Below are 25751 nucleotides of genomic sequence, written 5' to 3' on the forward strand. Positions count from 1 at the left end.
GGATGAAGAGGCAGAGCGCAGAGGGTTTTGAGACTAGTAAAACTGTTCTGTATGATCCCACAATGGTGAATACATGTCATTGTATCATTCAAAATCCATAGGCTATACAACAGAAAGAGTGAATGCTGAAGTAAACTATGGACTTTGAGTGATAATCAAGTTTCAGTGTAGGTTCACTGATTGTAACAAATGTACCATGTAACAAACTTGCTAGAGGATGAAGATAATGGGAAAAGCTACTCATGAGTGGGGAAAATAGTTTTACTTTTTCCTCAATTTTTCTGTGAACCTAAAGTTGCTCTTAAAGAAACCCCAGTGACTCTATATATAAAAAAAAATTATATAATACTGATTTTGTCCAATTCAGTTAAAATATTAAAATCCACTGACGTGTATACTTTAAAAGAACAAATTTGATGTTTTATGATGTTTGATGTTTTATGAATTAAATTTTGATCGGTTTAATGGCTCAGTCGTATTCAACTCTTGGTGACCCCATGGACTGTAGCCTGCCAGGCTCCTCTGTCTGTAGAATTCTCCAAGCAAGAATTACCGGAGTGGGTAATTCCCCTTCTCCAGGGGATCTTCCTGACCCAGGGATCAAACCCAGGTCTCCTGCATTGTAGGCAGATTCCTTACCATCTGAGCCACCAGGGAAGCCCCTTAATCTTTTCTACTACTTTGTGATAGAATTTTTTCTACTTCCTACATGGCAGGACTCTGCTTCTGACACACTCTTTCCCTCCCAAGTGAGTCCCCAGTTTAACAAATCTCTCTCTTGTGTGTGTGTCTGCCCATTGCTGCCCTCGTCCCGCTGCTGCCACCAACTGGCTTCCTCCTGCTCAGTCCCCACCTCTTATAAAAAAACCTGAGCATCCTTGGTGGACTCACCTAGGCTGAAAGAAAGGACACTAGCACTTCTGGTTTGCCCTTGCCCCTGCTTTATTTCAGCAAAGAGCATTTCTGTCATCTTCTTGATGACAATAAGGATAAATCAACAGGAAAAATAAAAATTTCAAACATAATGTACATGATAATGAAGTCTCAAAACATAAAAGTGTGGAATTTAAAAAACAAGACAAGTTTATGACCCAAGTGAGATATTGGCGGGGGGAAAAACTAAGTTGGGGGAGGGGAACATACGTATTATTTTTCAGATGGCTTTATTTTTTCACCCCTAAAGTGAGATGGCATTTTTCTCTCTTTTTTTCCCTTCTTTTCAGGGATTCATTTCTATATACTTTTATGAGTCAACCAAGCTATACAAAATATATTTCTTAATAACACAAGATTGTGTATTATATATCAAATTACCCTACAGTATATGTAATTTTTACTTTACACATACATTTTCATTTACCTAAAAAAAAATCTATATCTTAAAATAAAAGTTTAATTTATATTAAATTATTTAAATTTTCTCCAGTGTTCCCAAATTACATAACTAGGTAGTTGCTATGCAAATTATTTTAATATCAAAGAAAAATCACAAGCAAGTGGTTACTTATGTTTATAACATTAAAATGCTGGTATTAATATTAGCATTTAATTTTTAAATGAATTTAGAATTAAAAAAGGTCCGTATAGTCAAAGTTATGGTTTTTCCAATAGTCATGTATAGACATAAGAGTTGGATCATAAAGAAGGCTGAACACTGAAGAACTGATGCTTTCAAACTGTGGTGCTGGAGAAGACTCTTGAGAGTTCCCTTGGACAGCAAGGGGATCAAACCAGTCAATCCTGAAGGAAATCAACCCTGAATATTCTTTGGAAGCACTGATGCTGAAGCTCCAATACTTTGGCCACCTCATGCGAAGAGCCAACTCATTGGAAAAGACCCTGATGATGGGAAATACTGAGGGCAGGAGGAGAAGGGGGTGACAGAGGATGAGATTGTTGGATGGCATCACCGACTCAATGGACAAGAGTTTGAGCAAACTCCGGGAGAGGAAGGGAAGGACAGGGAAGCCTGGGGTACTGCAGTCCATGGGGTCCCAGAGTAGGACATGAATAAATGAATGAACAACAACACAGAATCAAAAAATAAAGGTGGAACTGTACAGGTAGCAATCAAAAAACAAAAAAATTATAGCAAATATCATGTTAAGGAGTCCATTTCCAAAATATACATGCTATGCACTACAACTGGGAGGAAAGATTCCTTATGGAGGATATGTAAAGGAAAAATTTAAAAGACCAATAGAATGAACCACACTAAAACACATTATTTAACGACATAAAAAAGCAAGTCAATGATTAGCAGAGGTTACTTGCAATAGAGATAACTTACAAAGAACTTGTATCAAGAATATAAAAAGAAAAGAATATAAAAAGAACTCTATGCTAATGTTTTTCTAAAAGGCAGATCAATATAAAACTGGCAAACGAAGTGAATAAGCTCTTCAAAAAGAGAACATACCATGGTAAAGAAATATACAAAGAACTCAAACTCATTATAATCAGGGAAATGCAAACTGACACCACAAAGAGATGCTATTACACACCTAATATAATGACTCAAGTTAAAAAGTTGACAATATCTATGCTGGCAAGGATACTGATCAACTGGAACACATATATACTGCTGGTAGAAGTGTAAACTGTTTTCAAAGTTCAAACTGGTAGCATTAAGTGGGTTGAATGGTGATCCCCTCAAAAGGGATGTCCATGTTATATCCCTTAGGACCTGTGAAGGCAACCTGATTTGGAAAAAGTCTGTGACTATAATGATGTTAAGGATCTTGAGATCATTTTGGATTATCTACAAGGCCCTAAATCCAATGACAAGAGTCCTTATAAGACAGCAGAGAAGACACAGACACAGAAGAGAAGGCCACATGAAGACAGGCAGAGACAGGATGAGAAAAAGAAGGGATCCTCCCCTATAGTCTTCAGAGGGATTTCAGCCTGCTGAAACATTGACTTTAGACTTCTAACCTCCAGAATTATAAGCTAGTAAATGTCTCTGGTTGTAACCCACCAAACCTATGGTGATTTGTTATAGTAGCCCTAGGAAATGAATACAGGCAGTACCTAGTACAGTTGAACATACACATTCCTTGTGAACGATCAATTCTACTTCTATCCAAGAGACAATGAAACATATATAAGACAAAAATATGAAGAGAATATTCATATTACCATTATTTGCAACAGTCCCAAAGAGAAAACCACTTAGATATTCATCAAAAATAGGATGGAAAGATAAACTATGATATATTCATTCAACTGAATAATATAAAGTAATCAAAATGAAAACCTGCAGCTACATACAACATGGATTTATCTAATAAACTTATTCTGAACACAAGAAGGTAACACAGAAGAATTTACTTTCATTTATATGAAGTTCAAAATAGGCAAAATAAATCTACAGTGTTAGAAGTCAAAATAGTACCCTGGGAAAGTAGGGATGGAATGGTTTTAACATACATAATGTTAGAACTTTGCACCCCAAAATATGAAATCACAATTTCAAGCACATATGGAACATTTTTATAAAAATTGGCCACTTCAATGACAAAAGCAGCATTCTAAACAATAAATGGTGAGCTATACAATGTCACATTTATGGATGGTGATATTTAATAAAGTTGAGAAACAAACCTCAAATTTACCTATACATTTATTAAAATCCCAATCAAACTTGTGTTTTGGAATTTGATAGACTGATCTTAAAATTCAAGTGAAAGACTAAAGGACCAAGAATACCCAAGAAAATTCTGAAGAACAACGAGATAGGTAAATTTGATGCTCTAGATATATAAACTAGTGATTTTATAACTTTTATATTGCTACAGGAGTAGTAAATAGATCAAATAGAGGGCCCAGAGGAAGACTCAGGCCTGTAATAAAACTTGATGCACATCTCCTATGTCACTAATATCAGTGTGAAGGAGGACTATCGAAAGAGCTGACAAAAGCAAAAACAAAAACAAAAACATCTGCTTAAAGTCCTTGGAGAGCTACAAAGTAGTGAAGAAATACAGGTCAGGATTTGGGGAGGGACAAGTCTGGAGGAATGAGCCCAGGTTTGGGGGCTACTTTCCCAAGGAGTTATTTGCTGATTCTGGAGATGGCAGCTGAGAGACTTCAAGGGATGAGGCTCAGTGAACCATCAGGGTTCTCACAGGCTATGCATTAGGAGTGAAGGTATATCCAGTGAGAGGCCCCTGCAGGCACCATAGCTCAGGGCTACAGCCACCAAAAGGGCTAACAAGACAACATCAAGGGTTGGCAAAGATGGGAAGCGACAGGAACTTTCAGGCATGGCTGATGGGGCTGCAAATTGGTTCACTCAATTTGGAAAATACTTTTGCCTTATCTACTAAAGTTGAAGATATGTTTTCCCTAGGTGCCTTCAATTCTACTCCTAGGTAGACAGGCAACAGAAATGTAAACCAAGGTGCACGAAGAGACTTCTACAGGAATATTCACAGTAGCATGATTTGTAATATTCCCCTATTGGAAACACACACAAAGTCTATGCTTAGTAGAATGGATAAACAATTTCTGGTATTTTTAGGCAACAGAATACTATTTGGCAATGTATTGATAAATGAATGAACTATATAAAATATACATACCTTACAAACATAACACTTCAAAAGAAGCCAGATATCAAAGTTTATATAAATAGCATTCCATCTGTATAAAGGTCAAAAAGCACACTGATTCCCTTCATATAAAAGTTAAACACTAGTAAAAACTGTAGTGTTCAGTGATACATATTAAAGCATTAAAACTAAAGAGAAAAGCAAAGAAGACATGACAGAACAGTGGTTACCTGCTGGGGGAGAGGCATTAGCAGGGCTACAGTGGTCTTGCAAAAAGCAATGGTCTATTTCTTGACAGGGGTGTTGGACACACAGATGCTTTGTGATAAACCAATATGCAGTACATTTTTTAATTTGTATACTTTTCTTTACATATACGTGTATCTTTCAATAATTAAAAAGGTAAGAAAACATCAGTGGATATGGATGATGGATTTTATCATTCCATAAGTGGTACTGGATCAACTGAACAGAAATGTGGCAAGAGTATATCAAATCTTTACTTCCTATCACACACAAAAATCAACTGAAGGTGTACAAAAAACCTAGGAAGAGCAAAAATCTTCTAAATTTTACTAGAAAATATGGTATATATCATCACATTCTATAGGATAAATCATCATGTTCTATGGGATAAAATTAATTCCTGAAGAAAATACAATAATACGATCAATAAAAGCAAAGAGTGAGTTGGCCACATTATGATTAAAACTCTTCTCTAAGACAAAGTGAAAAGACAAACCACACATGGAGAATTTTAGTCTCCTGTATCACTGAAATAGTTTATAAAAACAAAAGTAAACAAAATCTACTTTCCTGACCATTTTTGGTTTTATTCTTACATCAAGCTGTGTATTTAGACCTCATGTTACTGGCCTGTCACAAACTTTGATGTTACAACACTGACTTACACTGAGATAAACTGGCCTTAGGAACTCTGATATTTGGTTTCCTGGAAGAGTATTATCACAGATACAATTTACTACCTCCTGCAGTATCTCTGTACAAAGCTGCTGAACAGTCACTTGGAGGGCTCTGTACCAGGAGAACCTTCTTTTTTTTAAATAGACAAAGTGAACCCTGTAACAGACTATGATGACTTCCTTTTATTGGTTACTAAGAGACACTTGACTAAATCTATGGACTACCACTGGAAAGGTACCTAATTGTGTGGTTTTATTTCAGTTCTTAATCTCACTCTCCAATCCTTACTGTCTTTTCAACCAGATTTTTTTGGTGATTTATTTTATCCTACTGCGTGTATGTGATTATGTATACACACAAACACATATACACACAGAGAGAGGCATATAATATTAATATAAAGGAAAAACTAATAGATATTTATTATATTAAAGTTTATAACTTCTGTTGATCAAAAGGTATCATTAAGAGAATAAATGGCCAACTAATAAAAATAAATGAAAAAAAAAAGAGAATAAATGGCAAGCTACAAAGTAGAATAAGATGTTTGAAATACACATAATAAGAGGTTCAAATCCAAGAATATTAGCAACTTCCACAAATTAGTCAAAAAAAAAAAAGATAATTCAAAATAAAAATGAATAAAGTTGGTAGACAGCAGAGCTAAAGTTCCAATCGGATGTCTTACTTTATTTTACTTAAAAAATTTATCATTTTACTTATTTGTAATGCTATCACCTAGCAACAGTGACAATTACGGTTTACACTTTGGTCTTGGTAGATAATCCTCTATTTCCTTTCTTTTTTCAGGGGAAGGGGTGGATGCTAATAACCTTCTCTGTATAATACTAACTATATATGCAATTTGTTGAGATTACAGAAATCAGATTATACCAAATATAACAGTATTGTACAATATTTTCCATATAATTAATAAAAAACTATTTCAGAGATTATACTAATACAGGTTCCATGTAAAGTCTTTAAGAGATCTGCAATATACATCCACACAAAAAGTATCCCTGTGTATCTGCTTCCCCACACCCTTACCAGCACCAAGTGCAGGCCTCTGGTTCAGACTCATAAATGGTGATCAGAACACTTCCTCTTGGCTTCCTTCAAGCATTGAGGACAAAGAAATAAAGAAGGAGCAAAATAATGAGCAAACAGAAATGACAGGGAATGAAAAGGGTGTGTGATGGAGTTTAGAAAATAAACAAGTGGCTGAAAGTGAACAAAGGAATGAGGAAATGGGAAAGGGGTTAAATATTAAAAAAAAAAAAAAAAGTAGGACATCTTTCAGGAATATTCCTATTAATCAGGCCATGACTCTGAGATAAGTAGATCAATGACTGAGGAGCAAGATGTAGTTTCTGACTTCATAATTTGATTGAGAGTGGATAAAGGAGGGCTGGAACCAATCCCACCAAGACTGGATATCTTAACCTATGCTCTTACTTTTGGAGTTTGGGTTTCTTCTCCTCAATTTTTAGTCAGTTTTCTCCTCCCAGAGCTGAATTTTATCTGAGAAAAACTCCCAACCTTCACTTGGAGTTTTTAGAGCAGAACAAAGCATGTTCCTCACACTTTCAAAGAAAATGTTCAGGCTTTGGTTGCAGTTGGATAACTTCAAAATGGCTTCATTTAAAGACTTCATAAAAAAAAAAAAGACTTCATATAAATATGAAAAAAATTATAAAGAAAATTTTATTCTACAAAAAAAGAAAGCTGAGAACAGAAGAATTGATGCTTTTGAACTGTGGTGTTGGAGAAGACTCTTGAGAGTCCCTTGGACTGCAAGGAGATCCAACCAGTCCATCAATTAGTCCTGGGTGTTCATTGGAGGGACTGATGTTGAGGCCGAGACTCCCATACTTAGGCCCTCTGATGTGAAGAAGAGCTGACTCATTTGAAAAGACCCTGATGCTGGGAAAGATTGAGAGCAGGAGGAGAAGGGGATGACAGAGGATGAGATGGTTGAATGGCATCACCGACTCAATGGACATGAGTTTGGGTAAACTCTGGGAGTTGGTGATGGACAGGGAGGCCTGGCGTGCTGCGGTTCATTGGGTTGCAGAGTCAGACATGACTGAGCGACTGAACGGAACTGAAAGACTCCATAGAGGAGAAATATCTGAAGGAAATGCACATTTTAGACTGTTTGAAAATAGTTTAAAATCCAGAAACTGAACAACTGGTGAAGGATCTCTGGCTGATCTACTATGAGTGTAACAAGAGCTTAGAGATGGAAAAGAGTGGTTTCACGCTTCGCAGGGTCAGTATTTTCATTCTACCTCTGTGTTCTTGGCTACCTTTAACAGGTCCTCTTGCTTTTTCTCTGAGCTCATCCATAACTTCTGGAACGCTGTGAAGTAGGGGAAAGAAAGTTGGTCTAGAAGGGCAGGGGAACGGGACCCTGAATGATCCTGCCCATGGCCTTAATCTCTCCATTCTCAGCAAACCTGATCTTCTCCACACAGGAGGTCAGCCAGTGAGATCCAAATGAGTAATGCTTTAAATAAGTTTTGAACAGGCATTAAGTGCTAAGGTATTACAAATGTCTATGCTCTCCTTTGACAGTTTTTTTTTCAATCAATTGAGCAACTCTAAGAATCAGATTTGAAGAATAAACATTTATGGGAACCAATATTGGGGAATCTGTCTTGGTGCAAAGGAGGACCTGGGATACAGGGAACTATCTCAATATTTTAATAAAACTAAAACCTAATTGGTTGTGACCATTTCAAGAGGATTAATGTAATTTAGAAGCATACACACCCTGCTTATTTAACTTATATGCAGAATACATCATGAGAAACACTGGGCTGGATGAAGCACAAGCTGGAATCAAGATTGCTGGGAGAAATATCAATAACCTCAGATATGCAGATGACACCACTCTTATGGAAGAAAGTGAAGAAGAACTAAAGAGCCTCTTGATGAAAGTGAAAGAGGAGAGTGAAGAAGTTGGCTTAAAGCTCAACATTCAGAAAACTAAGATCATGGCATCCGGTCCCATCACTTCATGGCAAATAGATGGGGAAACAGTGGAAATAGTGGCTGACTTTTATTTTTTGGGGCTCCAAAATCACTGCAGATGGTGACTGCAGCCATGAAATTAAAAGACACTTGCTCCTTGGAAGGAAGGTTATGACCAACCTAGACAGCATATTAAAAAGCAGAGACATTATTTTGCCAACAAAGGCCCGTCTAGTCAAGGCTCTGGTTTTTCCAGTAGTCATGTATGGATGTGACAGTTGGACTATAAAGTAAGCTGAGCACCGAAGAATTGATGCTTTTGAACTGTGGTGTTGGAGAAGACTCTTGAGAGTCCCTTGGACTGCAAGGAGGTCCAACCAGTCCATCCTAAAGGAGATCAGTCCTGAGTGTTCATTGGAAGGACTGATGTTGAAGCTGAAACTCCAATACTTTGGCCACCTGATGCGAAGAGCTGGCTCATTTGAAAAGACCCTGATGCTGGGAAAGACTGAGGGCAGGAGAAGGGGACGACAGAGGATGAGATGGCATCACCGACTCAATGGACACGAGTTTGGGTAAAGTCTGTGAGTTGGTGATGGACAGGGAGGCCTGGCGTGCTGTGGTCCATGGGGTCCCAAAGAATCTGACACGACTGAGTGACTAAACTGAACTGAGAAGCATACACTCAAAAAAGAAGTGCTGGAGAAAAAGAGTCTGAGTTTTTGTGATTCTATAAAAAGCTTAGTCTGTAAGAAGACAGTCCCTGAGTCAGTATCTGAGAAACAACAACGTATTAGTGCTCAGATATTCACATAACAGAGAACCACAAAAACAGGATTACAAGACGGAGTTTGGATATACACCGATGACCTGAACTATGTTATGCAAATGCTTTATTGTGTTTTCTGGACTTTCAGGGATACTGAAATAATGTACCTGTGAAAGGATTAGAGCAGAATAGCTGGCTCCATGCTGGTATGCTATCACAGGGAAACCAAGACAGTAAAAGGAATATGTAAATCAACACAGCTCTACAGCCCTGATTATGCTCACCCACTGTTTGACCACATATTTCCTTTTTTGGAGAAAAAAGATAAAGAAATTCATTCCCCAAACTCTTGGAAGACAGAATCTAGACAGACAAAAACATATCTACATAAAAATTCTGAGGACTAATGCATAAAGCTTTAAAATATTAAAAGCCAAAGCAATAACCTAAAATAAAATACTTCCTTTAACTGCTTTTGCTCGTGGTCTGCAATGCATTTTCCACAGTTCCCCAAGATAAAAAGGCAGCTGTCAGTATCCATTCCCACGTTTTTCTCATGAATATATATCAAGGGAAGTACAACAAAGTCTGCTTTGGATTAGAGTTATGAACATCAGATTTCAAAAGAACAAAATGTTTTAGGAGTTTATTTCAGCTTTGTCTCACCAAACCCTAAAAATGTGGGCAAAGTAGAATTCTATAGTTCTGAGTTTTCTTAAAGATTTGAGAAAGTAGAGGCAATGATATTTTCATATATTATTCTAATTGGAAAATAAAAAAGAATAATGGACTACATCCTGACATTTAAAAATACTTTTGATAGTGTTTCCCAATTACCAACAGTGATGGCTATGGATAACATGGATGAAGAAATTAACGAGCAGTATTATTTTTTCTTATTATGTTTAAGGCCATCTCCAGTACTACCAATCAGACTTGACATGATGTTTGAGAAAAGAACACCATAAAATTACAAGGTAGACTTAAAAAGTATTCACAAGTGATTAGGGAGTCCTAATGAATAGTAACAGATTTATTATTTTAATTTGCAGCATAAGACATCACCACAGGAATCAAGAAACTGATATATTTTTAGATGTACATATGTACCTATACATTGAATGGCAAGTTACTGTGGAAACTTTCATTCTGTGGAAACTTTAACTGGATTTATGTGCTAGAATTAGCTGATGAGTTGCAAGTTTTGAAGTGGTAAACTCATTAGCATTAAATCACAAAATATATTTCTTTATAAATATAATGCATTTATCATATAAAATATGTATTGATAAACATTTGTTTTCCTCTAGCTATATGTAAATAGTGACAAAAGAAATTAAATTATGCATGCTTCTTACATCTTCTGTGTAGTTGAAAACATCTTAAAATTTTATTTCACTGGACAGCAAATTAAAGAAGAGAAATGATGACCTTTATAACTAAGGCCTTTCTCCTCTCCTATTCTCTGTACTGACAAAAAGCATCCTTCTTTTTACGAGGTCCTTTAGGCCAGTGTCAATTTTTTCCCCCCATTTCTGTATCTCTTTAGATAGCCTGGTATCTAGCACATAGTAGAATGAGCCCTCAAAATATCTTTTGTCTTGATTCAACATTCAAATAAATAAAAAATGTTGTCATATTCTTCCAAAATATGTAATGTCTTTAAAATATTATATCCAAAGATTATGGAATAACAGATATAAAAATAAAAATACATATTGAGATAGCATATCTAAAATTCTTAATAAATTTGAGTTAAGCAGTTGCTTAACTCAAAAGTGTGATAATTATTCTCATATATCTTATACTTTTCAGGCATTTTGTTACAGAAGGCAAATGGTGATAAACCTCATTATTAAAAAGAATTCCCTTAAATAACAAGATATACATGAAAAAAAAAAAAAAAAGAATTTCTTTGGTTCAAAAGCCCATATACTTGTAACCCAGGAAACATGCGAAATGTATGAACAGGTAACTTATCTCCATATGGGATATTTGTTCATCAACTTTTTATCAATTCTATATACAAAAGAAATGCTAAGGAGGACTGGATCTGTATTTTAATGGAAATACTAACACCTGAAGAAAAATAAAATATTTAAAAGGACCAAGAAGCCCGAATTCTTGTGTACCCCAAAAATGTACAAAATCAGAAGTATATTTTAATATGCCAGATCTTATTTTAATCAGCTCTTGGGGATTTCTCATGTCCTTCTTTTTCTTTTTTTTTTCCTTCTCTTTATTTTCTACCCTATTAGGAGGATATTTAACATCTGCTATTGGCATGTCAGTCTGCAAACTCTGCCTCTAGCAGGAAAACAATGGTGTCTTCTCCATTTCCCCAATACACACACCGAACTCCAGACCAAAGTCACAGCTCTCTATGTCCCTTAAATATTCTCCACAATCAACTCTGACTCATGATGGCGCCTTTATCATCCTAAAAATCCGTATTTATACTTGTCAGAATTTCATGCAATAGGGAGATGACAACCCTGAATCAGCTCTCCAGACAGGCATATCAAGGATGCTTTTTCATTCACTCAGAGCTTAGAAGAGATAAAGTTTTGCAATAGCCTCCAAAATTCTGTAAGAGCAGGGAGGCCACATCACCAGGACACTTCTTGGCTCCAGAACAAACTGATTTAGAGCCCAGCTGCAAAGTCACTCACATTTGCCAAGAGAGATTTTGAGTATTCTTTGGGACCCACCCCTCACACAAACAATGATTCAAACAAAATGAAAACAAAACAAAACAGGCTGACTCACTCCAATACCCTTAGCTCCATCCTGTAGGAAGAAGTCTATAAAACAGTGTGATGATTAGCCTAGGGATTTCCTGGTTATTTTCATTTTCAGAGCCTCTGTCTAGTGTAAAAAGTATCAAATAGGGTCTAATTAGACCTGAACACACAGACCTGCTCAAACATCTTATTGTTCTGAGTGGTACAACAGGGTTATTTTGGGTTATTTAAAAAATTCTCAAATCAGTAGTCAAGAAAGCAATGAAGTCAGTTTATCCCAAGCCCTTTCAGTTATTTGTATCAGATATTAAAATGATAATCCATTGCCTGTTCACAGAGCACTCACCTCATTGTCTGACTCCACGAGAACTTGATCATATTCACTAAGCGCTACTAGAAACATGATAGAGGTGACGTTTTCAAAGCAGTGTATCCATTTTCTTCTCTCTGACCTCTGGCCCCCTACATCGACCATTCTGCAAGGTGAATAATATTCATATTAATAGCACATAAAGAAAAGCGTCAATATAAATATAGCTTTACTTATAAACTTATGAAATATACTTTCTGAAGAGAATAGGTCACCAAAGTCAATTCAATTAATATTTATTGACCATCTACTAATTTTCTGTTACCCAAAATCAAAGTCAAGACATTCCACATAATAAATCACTGTGGTTATTAAAAAATTACCTGGCATGTATGAAAATTATGACTTTGTAAAAAAAAAAAAGAAAGAAATCCTGTGCCAAGCCAAGCAAAAAGGGTGTTTTATTTGACCAAGCATAGAAGAGTCAGAAACAAAATGAGTTTTATTTGTGTTCCGCTCTAATGGCAAATACTGTCTTCAGTTTCTTTTCCTATAAAATGAGAATGAATATCTTCATGTATTTCTCAAAAAAGCTAGAGATGACTGCAAAGGCATTTAAAAGATGTAAGATGCCATACATTTCAACATGAGTGTATAAATCTGTAAATGCAAACACAACCCTACTGATCTTCCAGCATTTGAGGCTGTTTTTTTCTTCCAATGTTGACAATAATTTGTACAATCATGCCAATAACATGGTGCAATAAGCCTTATACATAAATCAACTTGCTATGCTGCAAGAAGTCATGTGTATAAAATTAAGATGCTGTAAGAAGCCACCATATGAGTTATTTCAAGAATTTGTTTTTTATACATCAACTCTGTGGTAACTCATTGCTCAGGAACTGACATCAATTAACTTGAATGCTAATGTACACATGAAAATATCTAGCAGAACTTAATATTGAATCTAAGTTTCTTCAAACTATTGACTAAAATGTGCACAATGTTTACAAGATAAATCTTTTCAGAAAATGAGAGTTTTAGGTACAAAAAGTTTGAGAGTAGGGTTCTGAAAGTGTTTGTTGAGAACTGCAGTTGTTCTTGGTGTCTTCCTGGCTCTCAGCGTCAAACCTAAATTAAGAAATCAAGGATGTTCCAGTGATTATTTTGAAAAGTTTTCATGAAAGAGATATCTGAGGAGCAAAACAATGGATCCAGGGAGACCTATGAACTACAGACATCAAAACTAGATTCTTAGGTCTTTATAAATATTAAAATGCTAGTTCTTCTCTGGTGTTGAGTGAATAATATGTTCATTTATATGAAATCCTCATTCCCTGAAATCCTGTCATGCTAAGCTCTATAAGATGCTTTTGACTGTAGCAAGAAATTACTATTCTGTCATTACTTTTATTGAAGTACCAAAAAATGTCCTTTAAGAGTTAGTATACAAAATGAAGGAAACAACCTCCCCAAGATGGAATAGTGACATGGTTTCAGATTTCACTAATCATAAAGCAAAGAGGAGATGAAAATCTCCATGAAATGCTACATGTCTTCTGAAAATATTCTAATAAGGTTAGAACCAGATGGAAATGTGGTGTTTCAAATGAAAGATCTCTAAATGCTATGAACTCAAAACTTAATCCAGAATGCTGAAGCTATAAGGAACCTTAGTGATCATCTAACGTAACCATTTTATTGATGAAAAAAATGATGCTCAGAAATTATTTCCAAAGTGTCACCCTCTTTATGGATATGTCTAACAGAGTAGTAAGGCAGCCAGATGCCACCACAGGTGCTGAGACTGATTAGAATAAAACACACAGTGCTTTGCAGGCAATTAAGGAGGACCTGCTTATCAGAGTAACCTGCTTATCAGAAGTTATATTAACTCCCACTTCACAACCCTGTATTCTGTGTAGCTGCCTTACATGGGATGGGTTCTTCCAAGTAACTCACCTTTCTGACCCCAAAACATACTCACATGGTTTCATTCCTCTATGCACCATGCGACTTGTATTCTAACTAGAAGTACAACGGAGCGATTGTGTAATACGAGGTTAAATGAAAGCAGTCTTATTTTTTCTCATCTTAAAAAAAATTAGACTACTTCTGCTGAAGTATTACCCAGAAAGAATAGCAGTAGTGAAGGAGAAAGTAATAAATCTTCCTTCTATTTTCCTATGTAAATTTAGGCTAGGTTAATCAATGCATTTTCAAAACCTTGTGTTTTTAAATCTTTGAAGCAATTTATGTTGATTTCACTGATTTCTTAGTGATTTAATCTGAAATAAGAAACCTGTTCATGCGTCTTTTTTCTACTTCCTCTTTCAGGGACACATTACTTCATTTATGTACCTGATGATAGTAACTAGTATAAAGGTGTTATTGTTTTAAAGTCTATACATGGTTTCAATATATATTCACCAACGTGCTCCAGGTGTAAGAGCTGGGAAGTGGATTTTATGGACTCAGTTACTACCTGAAAATGACACTTTGTAAGTCGAAGGGGTATTCGATGATCCCTGTGGTGGGGACTCGAACTCTGAGCACGTCTTGCTGCGTAGGCAGGTAGGCAGGGTCAGCAACGCGGTCCAAGTCATTAAGATAGCTGGAGGAGGGAAGACACAGTGAGAAAGTCAGTGACACCATCGCACATGGCCTGCTGATGGAGAAGGAAGGGAAACAATGCATCCTAAGAGAAAAGAAAGAGAAAACCAGAAAGTGACAGGTGCAGTCACCCTTCCACAAGTCACAGCAAGGTTCTTCTATGATGACACGGTTCACGGTATTTCTCACTTCTCTTACAATCAAATAGAACCCGGACCAAAAGTAAAGGGGGAGAAGAAAAGATTTAAATCAGTCTCCTGCTCTGTACTTGTTTAGCAGATCTGGTGATTGAGCAGGAGTTTAAAGTAAATAGCTCTTGAATTATTTACACAAACGTTATTTGTATAAATAAACAGACAACAGAGTGACACATATGGTCAGGATGCATTTTTTTTTTTTTTTCTTTTTAACAGAACACCAGAGTCCTTTCCTGGAATGTATTTCCTTATAAGACAACAGCATACTATGTCCTCAACTCTATCCAAAGTTTGAGTCATTCACAATAAATGTGAAGCCACAAGATTTCTAGCTACTGAGGCATCAATATCTAAGGCCAGATATTCCCAGTGTATAGAATCATCACACCTAAACTTTAAATTTATCTGCTTATATAACACTTCTCCATTAAAAAAAAAAAAAGCCTTTTCACTGTGAAATAATTTTAGACTCACAAGCAGCTGCAAAAATATTACAGAGAATTCTCCTGTGCCCTTCATTTAATTTCCCCCAAAGATAACACCTTATGTGACCACAGTACATTATCAAAACCAGGAATCTGACATTGATCCAATAATATTAACTAAACTACAGACGTTATTTAGATTTCATCAATTTTTACACATATACACACACACACATTTTTGGAGGGTCTATACAACTATGACATTTTATTTCACATAGAGATCTGTGCAGTCACCACAATCAGGATACAGAATTGTTCTGCTATCAGAAAAACTTCTTTGTGTTACCCATCCCAATTCTAACCTCTGGCAACCACACATATATTCTCTATCAGTAGAATTTTGTCATTTCAAAAATGTTATATTTCATTCTCTAAAATTGCAAAAATATTTGCAACTGTGAGAATCACATAATTGGTGAGAAATCACATAACTGATGAGAAACAGGTAAGTTCTGCATGGTATCCTCATGATTTCAAAGAGAACCTATGTTCCCTTTGGCCCTGAAAGGTATGGAGCACAGGTAACATTTCAAAACATGCAACTACAAAGGATATACAGAAAGTAACTAACATGTGAAAAAGATTTAAAGAGAAGGTAGAACCATTATAGACATGAAAGAGACTACATCCTCAATACCTGTATGCCCACGAACAAGACAGAGTGAGCTCTGAGATACAGAACAGGGACTGTCTGGTGTGAGGCATAACTTAGCAAAAGCATGAACATTCAGTTGACATGACCTATTCAGGAAAAAGACTTTGTCTCACCCTCTGTTATTCCTTATTACCTAAACGAGTGCCTGGCAAATAATACTTAATGATTATTTGCTGAATGGATGGATGATTTCCTATGCTGAGAGTTAGTTTTAACACTATTCAAATATCCTTCTTACTAGTGGTGTTTCCATATCAATGACATGGTTAAATTTGAAACTGAGTAGTGAAAAAAATACCACATTAAGTCTCTAAGATTCATGGGATCATAAAACAGTAGATCTGGGTCTGGCTTTAACAAAGAAATAAATTACCACCTTTTTGCAGCTGTATCAATTCTTTAAGACAAAACCGTATTAGTCTGGAAATTTTTAATACAAAACAACTAATGAGTATTCTACTGGCCTTACCTCAAACACATCAATGATTCTCTAGCCGGCTATTAGCTCTCACTGACTGATAGGAACCAGCCAATGTGGACAGCTTCTACCTGCATAAGCCTCAATCCTATGTGGCCCCCTCATCCTGGGCTTCAGGACTTGGGAGGGACTCACAGCACCTTGTGCATTTCACATTTGCTTAGGGAAAAAATCCACTCTATTCCCTTAGAAATGGAATTCTAGCACGCTAAGACGAGCCCATGCTCATTTGTTGACCCTTGTCTCATTCTGAGAAGAGGTAACAATGGAATAATCTCTTAACTGAATTGCACTTTCCACTGAAGCATCTCCTGTTTGGGGGGGGGGGGGGGGGGAAATTTTGATGGAATATGGGAGGGATGGGTTCATGCTGGACTATTCCATTCATTTAACCTTTAACAGAGAAACACCGAGGTCTGGACAAACTTACATTGCAGAGTAAATTCAGAGAGTTAATTATAGCTATAATTTGTTTTGTAGGAATGATTTTGAGTGGCTGCTGAGGTCATCCTTGGGGTGTTGCTATGGTGACAGGTACAAGGTACATTTCCAAGGCAATGTATATGTAACAAGTGACTGGTAGTAGCTCTTTCCTGATGTCAGAGAGAGAAAACTCCATGATTCACATGGGACTTATTTAACTGTCTCGGAGTGAACACTTATTTAGGATTGATTGAAAATGGAAAGTTTAGTCGATTAAACTCATTTTACTCCAATCCATTCATGGGGATTTAATCACTCGTCACTGCTTTGAGACACTTAATAATTGAAAACTTCATAACTGCTTTAAAAAAAAAATATTTTCCCCACCAACATTTGCCCATTTAGGGTTCTCGCACTCCATGGGGTCAGGGATCATGACCCCCTTCGTCTGTGGCTAGTCACCAACACTCCACCAAGGGACTGGAACATAGCAGTTGCTCAAGATGTGACCCAAATTAAAACTACTTCCTAGAAAACACTGTAGTGGTTAGAAAGGTAGGTTACACCTTCTGGGAGAAAACAAAAGAGGATGGGGGTGATAGGTACCCATCTTCATGTAGCTACCTCTCTGGGTTATTACTGGCCTGCACTGTGCAAGAACCAAATTCTGAATTAACATGCCTCTGATGAATGTAAAGACAACACAGAAAGGAAAGGCAGCATCCATTTAACCTCATTTAGTTATTGTGCTTCCTGATATTCTTTCAGGGCCTGGCCACTGAATGATATAATTGGTACATCCGTTTTATGCCTATCAGTATCAAGCTTTCAGGCCCTGGAATTCACTCTAATCCCGGGCAAACAGAGGGAGTGGTCCCTTATTAACAGATGATTGTGACACAGTATCTTTAATGGAAGAAACAGGATTCTGATGGTTTTCAGTGAAAAGCAAGACAACAGAGGCTCGTCTTAGTAAAATTTCCATGGTTCTTTTCCTACCATGAAAAAATGCAGGGTCATCCTGAAATTCAACAACCATCTTGATGGGAGCTGAGGAAATGAAGATCCCCAGGATGTGATCCCTGCTGAAAGGAGTTTACTAACTTGTGGGAAGAACAGGGTTATATGAAGAGGAGGAATAGGGGAGTTTATCAGGGAAGGAAAGAATGCGTCTTTTGGAGACAGTAATTTTCTGGGAAACTGTTTGATCTGTCTCTAATCCTTGGTGATTATCCACGAGACATCCTTCTCTTGCATGACTGATTTATATGAAAGACTTAAGGAAATGATGCCCATTTGTTTATAATTACAGTTTGTAATTGCTAAATTCCTTTTACACTTAACTTCAGGATCCCATCTCTGGTTACAGAACAATAATAAATTCATAAATGGGATATAATCCATTACTTTAAATGATTAAAAATATATGGGATAAACTTGAATGTCACGAAAATAATATGCTCCAATCAAATTAAATATGGCATCTCTCTTCTGAATATTTTTAAAAGAGATTCCTTAGTTTTTGACAAGTTTGTCGGTAACAGTTTTGAAAGTGTTTGTCGCCCAGTTGTGTCCAACTCTTTGAGACCCCATCGACTGCAACCTGTGAGGGCCCTCTGTCCATGGGATTCTCTAGGCAAGAATACTGTTTTGAGTTGACCTTCAAATTTAATTTATGCTCCAATTTGACACGTAATGAGAACTTTTTTTAAAGTAAAAAGAAAAAACCCTACTCTACTACCTATGACTGGAAGGATAATTGAAATCTAAGCCAAGAATAGCATAGAAATTAGAAATTCAAGTGGTTTTTTTTTTTAAGTGAAAGAAACATGAATAAAATTTTGAGATGACTCAGCAAGTAAACTGTATCATATTACAGCTGCGGTTAAAAAAATTAACACAAGTATTAGGCATACAAGCCTTATCAATTATACCAAAAGGGGGAAAGAACCCGTGGGTGGTAAGTGGAAAAAGAAATCTCTGACATTGGGTCTACAGCCAACCAAACATAGTAAGATAACTGAATATGGCACCTTGGAGCATTTAATGTAACAACACTATGGGCCATGTATCGGGGTTCTTTAACTCCTGTGTAAGAGCCTCCTACACAGGCTGTGTTAATAAGAGATCTGCAGTTCAAGTCAGATATTAAGGCGAAGCCCTGGCACAGAAAATGACTCTGGGTAGAATTTTACATTTTTAATTATTGAAAAGAAGGTTAGAAAAACTAGGTCGACTTCATTAAAAAAAAAAGAAAAAAAAAACTAAGACCTCATTGTAAGAGCAACAGTTTTAGGGTACCTGAAAGCTGGATCATGCCTGAGATCTTCTTTGACACTGGCAAAAGCACTGGAAGCTAAGACACTAGAAACACACAGTCACTGTACAGTTGCTATGTGACCACAGGATTCAAAGGAAAAAAGTAAAAGAGACGTTCAAAGTGAACTTTAAAATTAAAAAAAAAAAAGAAAGTAACCGTTCTGCATAACTGCCATCCTGAGGGGACAGTCAAGCACAGGTTTTGGTGCCAAGACCCACCTATGTGCCCCCTTCTCCTTCGGTAGATCCTGCTGTTCGGAAGAGCCTGGCTAGTGATCTGGTTAGGTGGCTTAGTGGCACGGGATTTCTGATTACTCATGACACAAACACTTTCATCTTCTCAAGAGCTCAACTTTCCTTTTTCCTCTTTAACATCTGCACACCATGATCAGAGTTCAAGGAGGTACAGCAGAAAATTTGCTCATAAGAAATTATTTGTTTTAAATACAAAATTCCAGATTTAAAATAAGATCTCCTAGGGGTAGCAGGGGGCTGCAACCTCACAGTTTATGAAAGCTACTCAAGGGAAAATATTCTGTGGGATAAAATAGGAAAGACCATGTATTTCAATCTTCCTTTGCCAAAAAACTAAACCAACTCAGAAAATCAGATTTTTTGAAAGTCAATTAAATAACTCATAAAAAGATACTATATCACTGCATTTATAAACAGTTTCAGTATGTTATATATGGATAGCTGATCTCAATGTCAACCATAAAGAGACTACTAGTGTCAAGTGGGGGAAGGAGCTGGCAGCTATATGTGATTCAGGCAGGCTCTAGGACCAGGCCTAGGTCAGAGCAAAAGATTCCTAACTAAGTCTGGTGCTCAAACAAATTGACCTTGTAATTAATAGAGCAAAACAAACAAACAACATTGGTGGGGGAAGGGATAAATCAGGAGCTTGGAATGATATACACACACAACTATATACAAAATAGATGACCAACAAGGACCTACTCTATAGCACAGGGGACTCTACTTCAGGTTCTGTGAAAAGTTACGTGAGAAAAGAATCTGAAAAATAATGAATATGTGTATATGTATAACTGAATATGTACACATATAACTGAATCAATTGCTGTGCACTGAGGCTAACACTGCAAATCACCTGTGTGGTGTAGTGCTGGTTTAGTCACTAAGTCGGGTCCGACTCTGGGGACCCCACGGACTGTGGCCCACCAGGCTCCTCTGTCCATGGGACTTCCCAGGCAAGACTACTGGAGTGGGTTGCCATTTCCTTCTCCAGGGGATCTTCCTGACCCGGGGACTGAACTTGCATCATCTGCACTGCAGGCGGATGCTTTACCACGGAGTCCCAAATCAACTATAAAACAACAAAAATAGAAGAGAGAGTGAAAGAGACAGAGACACAGAAAGAGAACAGGAGGGAGGAAGAGAGGCCTTTTCAGTTTGCCTGTTTGGCTTTGTTAATTTATTCATCTTTTATATGACAATTTTCAAAGCTGCTGACTAATTTTGACACAATTTTTATACTTCTAAGATGTATCAAGCATCAGAAGGCTACTTTTTATTCTAGTCTGCCTCTCTTGAACTGTAATGACAGTGCTTAATTCATTTTTCAGTTAACTTACACATATTTACTGAAAATCTTTTGTATGTCAAATTCAAATCACTGTGTGTGTTGGAGAGGGAGGGGGGCTGGCACAGGGAGCTGGTAAAAAATACATATATATATACACACACATATTCTTTGCCTGTAGGGACATCAGGTTACCTGGGAAGAAAAGATAGCACAGATGAATCAATTAAGAAATAATTAGGTGCCAAATTGTGAGGTGCTAACTATGAATGCATTAAGAAGGGAGAAATGATTATGAACTGGTCACTGGAGAATTGCATAGAAAGTGGAGGATGAGTTACATGGTGCAGACCTAAGGGGACTAGAACACACTAAAGGGGGAAGAGAAGAGAGATGGGAAGAAATCAGCAGACACATAAATTACTTACTCTTTTATTATTCAACAACTTTCCCTGGAAGCCTATATTGAAGGCTAGGCGCTGTGCATGGCCCTGGGTGGGAGCCACGGAGAAAAAAAAAGATGTGAATCCTGTCCTCAAGGAGCTTGTGTTCTAGCAATGGAGATAAATATGCCAGCTAACAGCCAACTTACAGTGCAGGTAAGATGTGGCTCGTAAAAGAGCTTCCAGTGATGGTAGACAAGAGACGGCCACGAGCAAAAGGTTGCTGACTCAAGTAGGTCTCTCACGGTCATGTCTCCTTAACTTGGATACTGGTTTTATAGAATCAAAACTTTCATTTTAACAAGGATGTCTGGGTTTGAGGAGCTGGTCATATTAAGCTAGTTAAACTAATCATAGATCAAAATTCTTCAAATCAAGAAGCGCTTGTGCTCATGAAGAAGAACATCAGGGTAAGCCCATCAGAGTTTAAAGAGGGCTTGGCAGGTGAGGAGTCGAAAAATAAAGGAACGGGCTGGCTGGAGAAAGCAAAGGTCCTGGGCTCATCTCAGACTGGAGGTGGGGTCACCTCCTAGTAGGCACGTGTTATGTTAGGCCCCTTTCAGAAGCGGGTCAGTCCTACCTTTGGTTACACTGACTGTTAAATTCCATCAAGCCCACCTAAACCAGCTGTAGCGGGCACCACATGGGGCCAAAGCCAAGACACAGGAGACACAATCCTTGTTCTCAGAGCCAAATCTACTCAGTCAACGTTTCTGGTCCTTTATTCCAGCGTTAGTACTGGACATCCTTTGCATGGCATTTAGAGGTACTGCCAGGGAACACAATCTAGAGCTCTCTGAAGCTCACTTCCTATCTGAAGTTTACTGATGGAGTACTGCTGGGGAACAGTGGGCCATCCTTTCTCCGTCCTCGAAAACAAATTTCCAGGTTGATTTTGAGCATCCCAGGCATAAGGTAGGGTCTCCCTAAATGGCAGAAGCGGAAGCAGAATACTAGCTGCCTTTTAATCTTCAGTCTCCTTCCACGGAGGAAGAAGTTGCAGCTTTTCTCTTTTCTTTTATGGGGTCGGGATGGGGGCTGAAATCAGTCAGTAAGTATTTTAGGCTCTGTGTATCATTCAGTTTCTGTTGCAACGATTCAAACTCTGCCACTGGGCACAAAACGAGCTTTGGACAATACATAAACAAATGTGCTTGGCTATGTCCTAATAAAACTTCATTGATAAAAGACAGGCAGCAGGCTGAGTTTGGCCTACAGGTTTTCCAAACCTGTTCTGTAGTAACAGCGCCCCTGTTTTCATCTGGGTATCACGTCGTCCTGAGTGGACTGTGGTAAGGACTGTAAAGAAGAGGTCAAGCAACTGAACATGCAAACGCTCTGCCAAAACATGAGCAAGCAGCAAAGTGATAGAGTGAGGCGTGTCTCCGGTCCCGTCTACTCTTCAAGCAGAGTCAAGGAATGATCAGCAGGTATTGAGGTAAGCCCTTCCCCTATCACATCTCTGTAATAAAGGTTAGAAAGAAGTTAGTCTTATCTAAGTCTTACCATCTCTAGCAGCTCCAGGCATTTGGAAAAGCAATACTAGAGACCAAGTCTTAGAATCTGATGGATTCTTCACTGTGGAAGACAAACTACAGGATGTGTGCATGCTCACTTGTGTCCAACTCTTGGAGATTCCATGGACTGTAGCCCGTCAGGCTCCTCTGTCCATGAGATTCTCCAGGCAAGAATACTGGAGTGGGTTACCATTTCCTCCTCCAGGGGATCTTCCCAACCCAGGGATCAAACCAGAGTCTCCTACATCTCCTGCATTGGCGGGTGGATTATCATTGAGCCAACTGAGAGCCCAAATTACAGGGTGTATTTTGTTTCATTCTTGTGAAAGGTTATTAGGAGATACAGCTCATTAGACAAAAGAAAACAAAAACAGAAGTAAATATGTCACTCAGATGAAAAAAGGTCCATTCCATGTTATTACTGTCACTCTTTGAAAAAAAAAGGCAAACATAGTCAAGATCAATTATCCTCTTCTGAGATCAAAATAGCATTTTGAGTAATTTAACTATGTAGAGAATAATCTCTCTGCCTATGCCTTTCCAGGTAAATTTGGGGAGGAGTGCCAGGTTTTCTCTTGACTGCAGAGGATGATGGTTTCTCAGATAAAGGCAATCTACGGTTACAGAATCAAAGGATTTCACAATTTACAAGGGAGTTTAGAGGTTACAGAGCACATCGCACTATCTGAGGCAAATGCAACTTACAGAACCAAAGTCCCACAGGAGAGGAGAGGCAGATGTAATTCCACTAAATGCTAGACTTTGACTCAATGGTTTCACCATATGATGTCTCATCTGCCTCTAAAAGCCTGCAGTAGGCTTATACTTCTTTTTAATCATCAGATAAAGAGTAAAGTTATAATGGCTGTGAGAGTCAGAGCCTACACACTCTTGGGTTCAAGTGTTTGGCACATGAGTCAATTAACAAGGTACTTCTTCAAGGATTCAGCCTGAAATCAGATAGATATGCTAATCGACCTCCAAAAACTCATTTTGCACTTAAAATTCAACATTCAAATTCCTTGTGCATTTTTAAAATAAAGATTTAAACATGAAGTTAGAAATAAACTCCAAATCTGACTTATGCTCAAAAGTCAATTATCACGTACTTTGGATTTATGGGTTGTGGAACATGCGGAAATTTCAGAAAGGTTTCTGATTTACTGACAACCTTGGAGGGCCCTTCAGGAAAGCAAGGTTAGGGATTACTTGGTCCCTTATGGTGAACACATAGTCCATACGGTCATAAAGAGTCAGACACGACTGAGCGACTTTCACTTTACAGTAAACATGGACAGAGCAGTCTTTCGCCAAATGCCTGCAGTGTGAACACTTCGCGTTACATGACAGGTTGATTGAGATTTGTGCTCTCTAGCTAATGTCAGGGAGCTTTTGGTACTGTAGGCAGTGAACTCATTTGACCTGATGTCTCACTATATTAAGGCAGGTGGTGAACCATAGCAAAAAAAGGGGGGGGAAAAAAGTAAACCTACAGCCATCTGTTTATTGTACTCTTTATCTAAAGATATTCAGAGTCCTCAGACTTTTTAAAAAAAAATCAATAACAAAAAAAGTAATAAGGGAATCTACAAAACTCTCCTGCATCTTAGAATGCTTTTTTAGTCTTTCATTAAATAGAACTGGAAGAATATGCCAAATGAAAGCCAACAGAAAATTTTTCCTAAACTGCTCATCTAGAATTTCCCATCTCTTTGCTTCTGCCAGTATTGCCTGTCCTTTGAGCCATCTGACTGTTTTATTATGATCAGCAAGTTGGCTAATCAAAGTAGAAAAAGGAAAGCTCAACTTATTTTAGTGTTTTTATGGTTCTAGTTTGACTCCAAAAAGTGATTGGATGGAATATGGGGAAAAAAGGTTAAGACTCTAGACTAAAATAAAGAAAACAGTATTTCTCAATTATCTCTGACTTACAACATCTTCCATGTTGTTTGAACAACTGATATATTGTTAAACATAGTTAGAGCTTCCCAGGTGGCACAGTTAAATGAAAATCTAAAAATGGATGATAATCAAAACCCTTGTGGGTATATTTCCCAGTAAATTCTACTTAATTTTCCCACTGATCTTACACATACAGAACTACATACAGGCAACACTATCGTGCTCACACTCAGTCATCCCTGACTCTTTGCAACCGCATGGACTGTAGACTGCCAGGTTCCCCTGTCCATGGAATTTTCCAGGCAAGAATGTTGGAGTGGGTTACCATTTCCTACTCTAGGGGATCTTCTTGATCCAGGGACTAAACCCACATCTCTGGCATCTCCTGCATTGACAGGCAGGTTCCTTACCACCTGGCACTGCAATAACATTATGAAGATTAATAGATAATTTGCATCTTTCATGGTAAGTGATTTTAAACTCACAGGTATTTATCTACTGGCGTCCCTGCTGCCTCAGTGGTAAAGAGTCTGCCTGCCAATACAGGAGACATGGGTTTGATCCCTGGGTGGGTTCCCTGGAGAAGGAAATGTCAATCCACTCTAGTATTCTTTCCTGGGAAATCCCATGGACAGAGAAGCCTGGTGGGCTACAGTTCATGGGGTCACAAAAGAGTTGGACATGACTCAGGGACTAAGCAAACAAAAAATTTATCTATTAGTCTATCATCGACATACCTGTCAATTATCAATCAATCAATCCCTTATTAAGTCATTCAACTATCTATCCATCCATCCATCCATCTATCCTCCTCTGTGAGGGTAGGTTTAAGTGATTAAAAACTTGGGCTCTGGAGGCAGCAAATCTGACTTTAGTTCTTACTTCTATCAC

The 25751-nt window shown here is 37.6% G+C and overlaps 1 protein-coding gene across 1 annotated transcript in view; it reads right to left on the reverse strand.

The window, feature by feature from the left end:
• LOC122685964 (guanine nucleotide-binding protein G(q) subunit alpha) overlaps positions 1 to 25751 on the reverse strand; it is a 303372-nt gene that overhangs the window by 65481 nt on the left and 212140 nt on the right. Inside the window, exons 4-5 of the mRNA XM_043891012.1 lie at positions 14771 to 14899; positions 12319 to 12448 (exon numbers count right to left, since the gene is read on the reverse strand). Coding sequence (XP_043746947.1) covers positions 12319 to 12448; positions 14771 to 14899 — 259 coding nt within the window. The remainder of the gene's footprint in view (positions 1 to 12318; positions 12449 to 14770; positions 14900 to 25751) is intronic.

This window comes from Cervus elaphus, chromosome 29, assembly GCF_910594005.1.
Source record: "Cervus elaphus chromosome 29, mCerEla1.1, whole genome shotgun sequence".
NCBI lineage: Eukaryota > Metazoa > Chordata > Mammalia > Artiodactyla > Cervidae > Cervus > Cervus elaphus.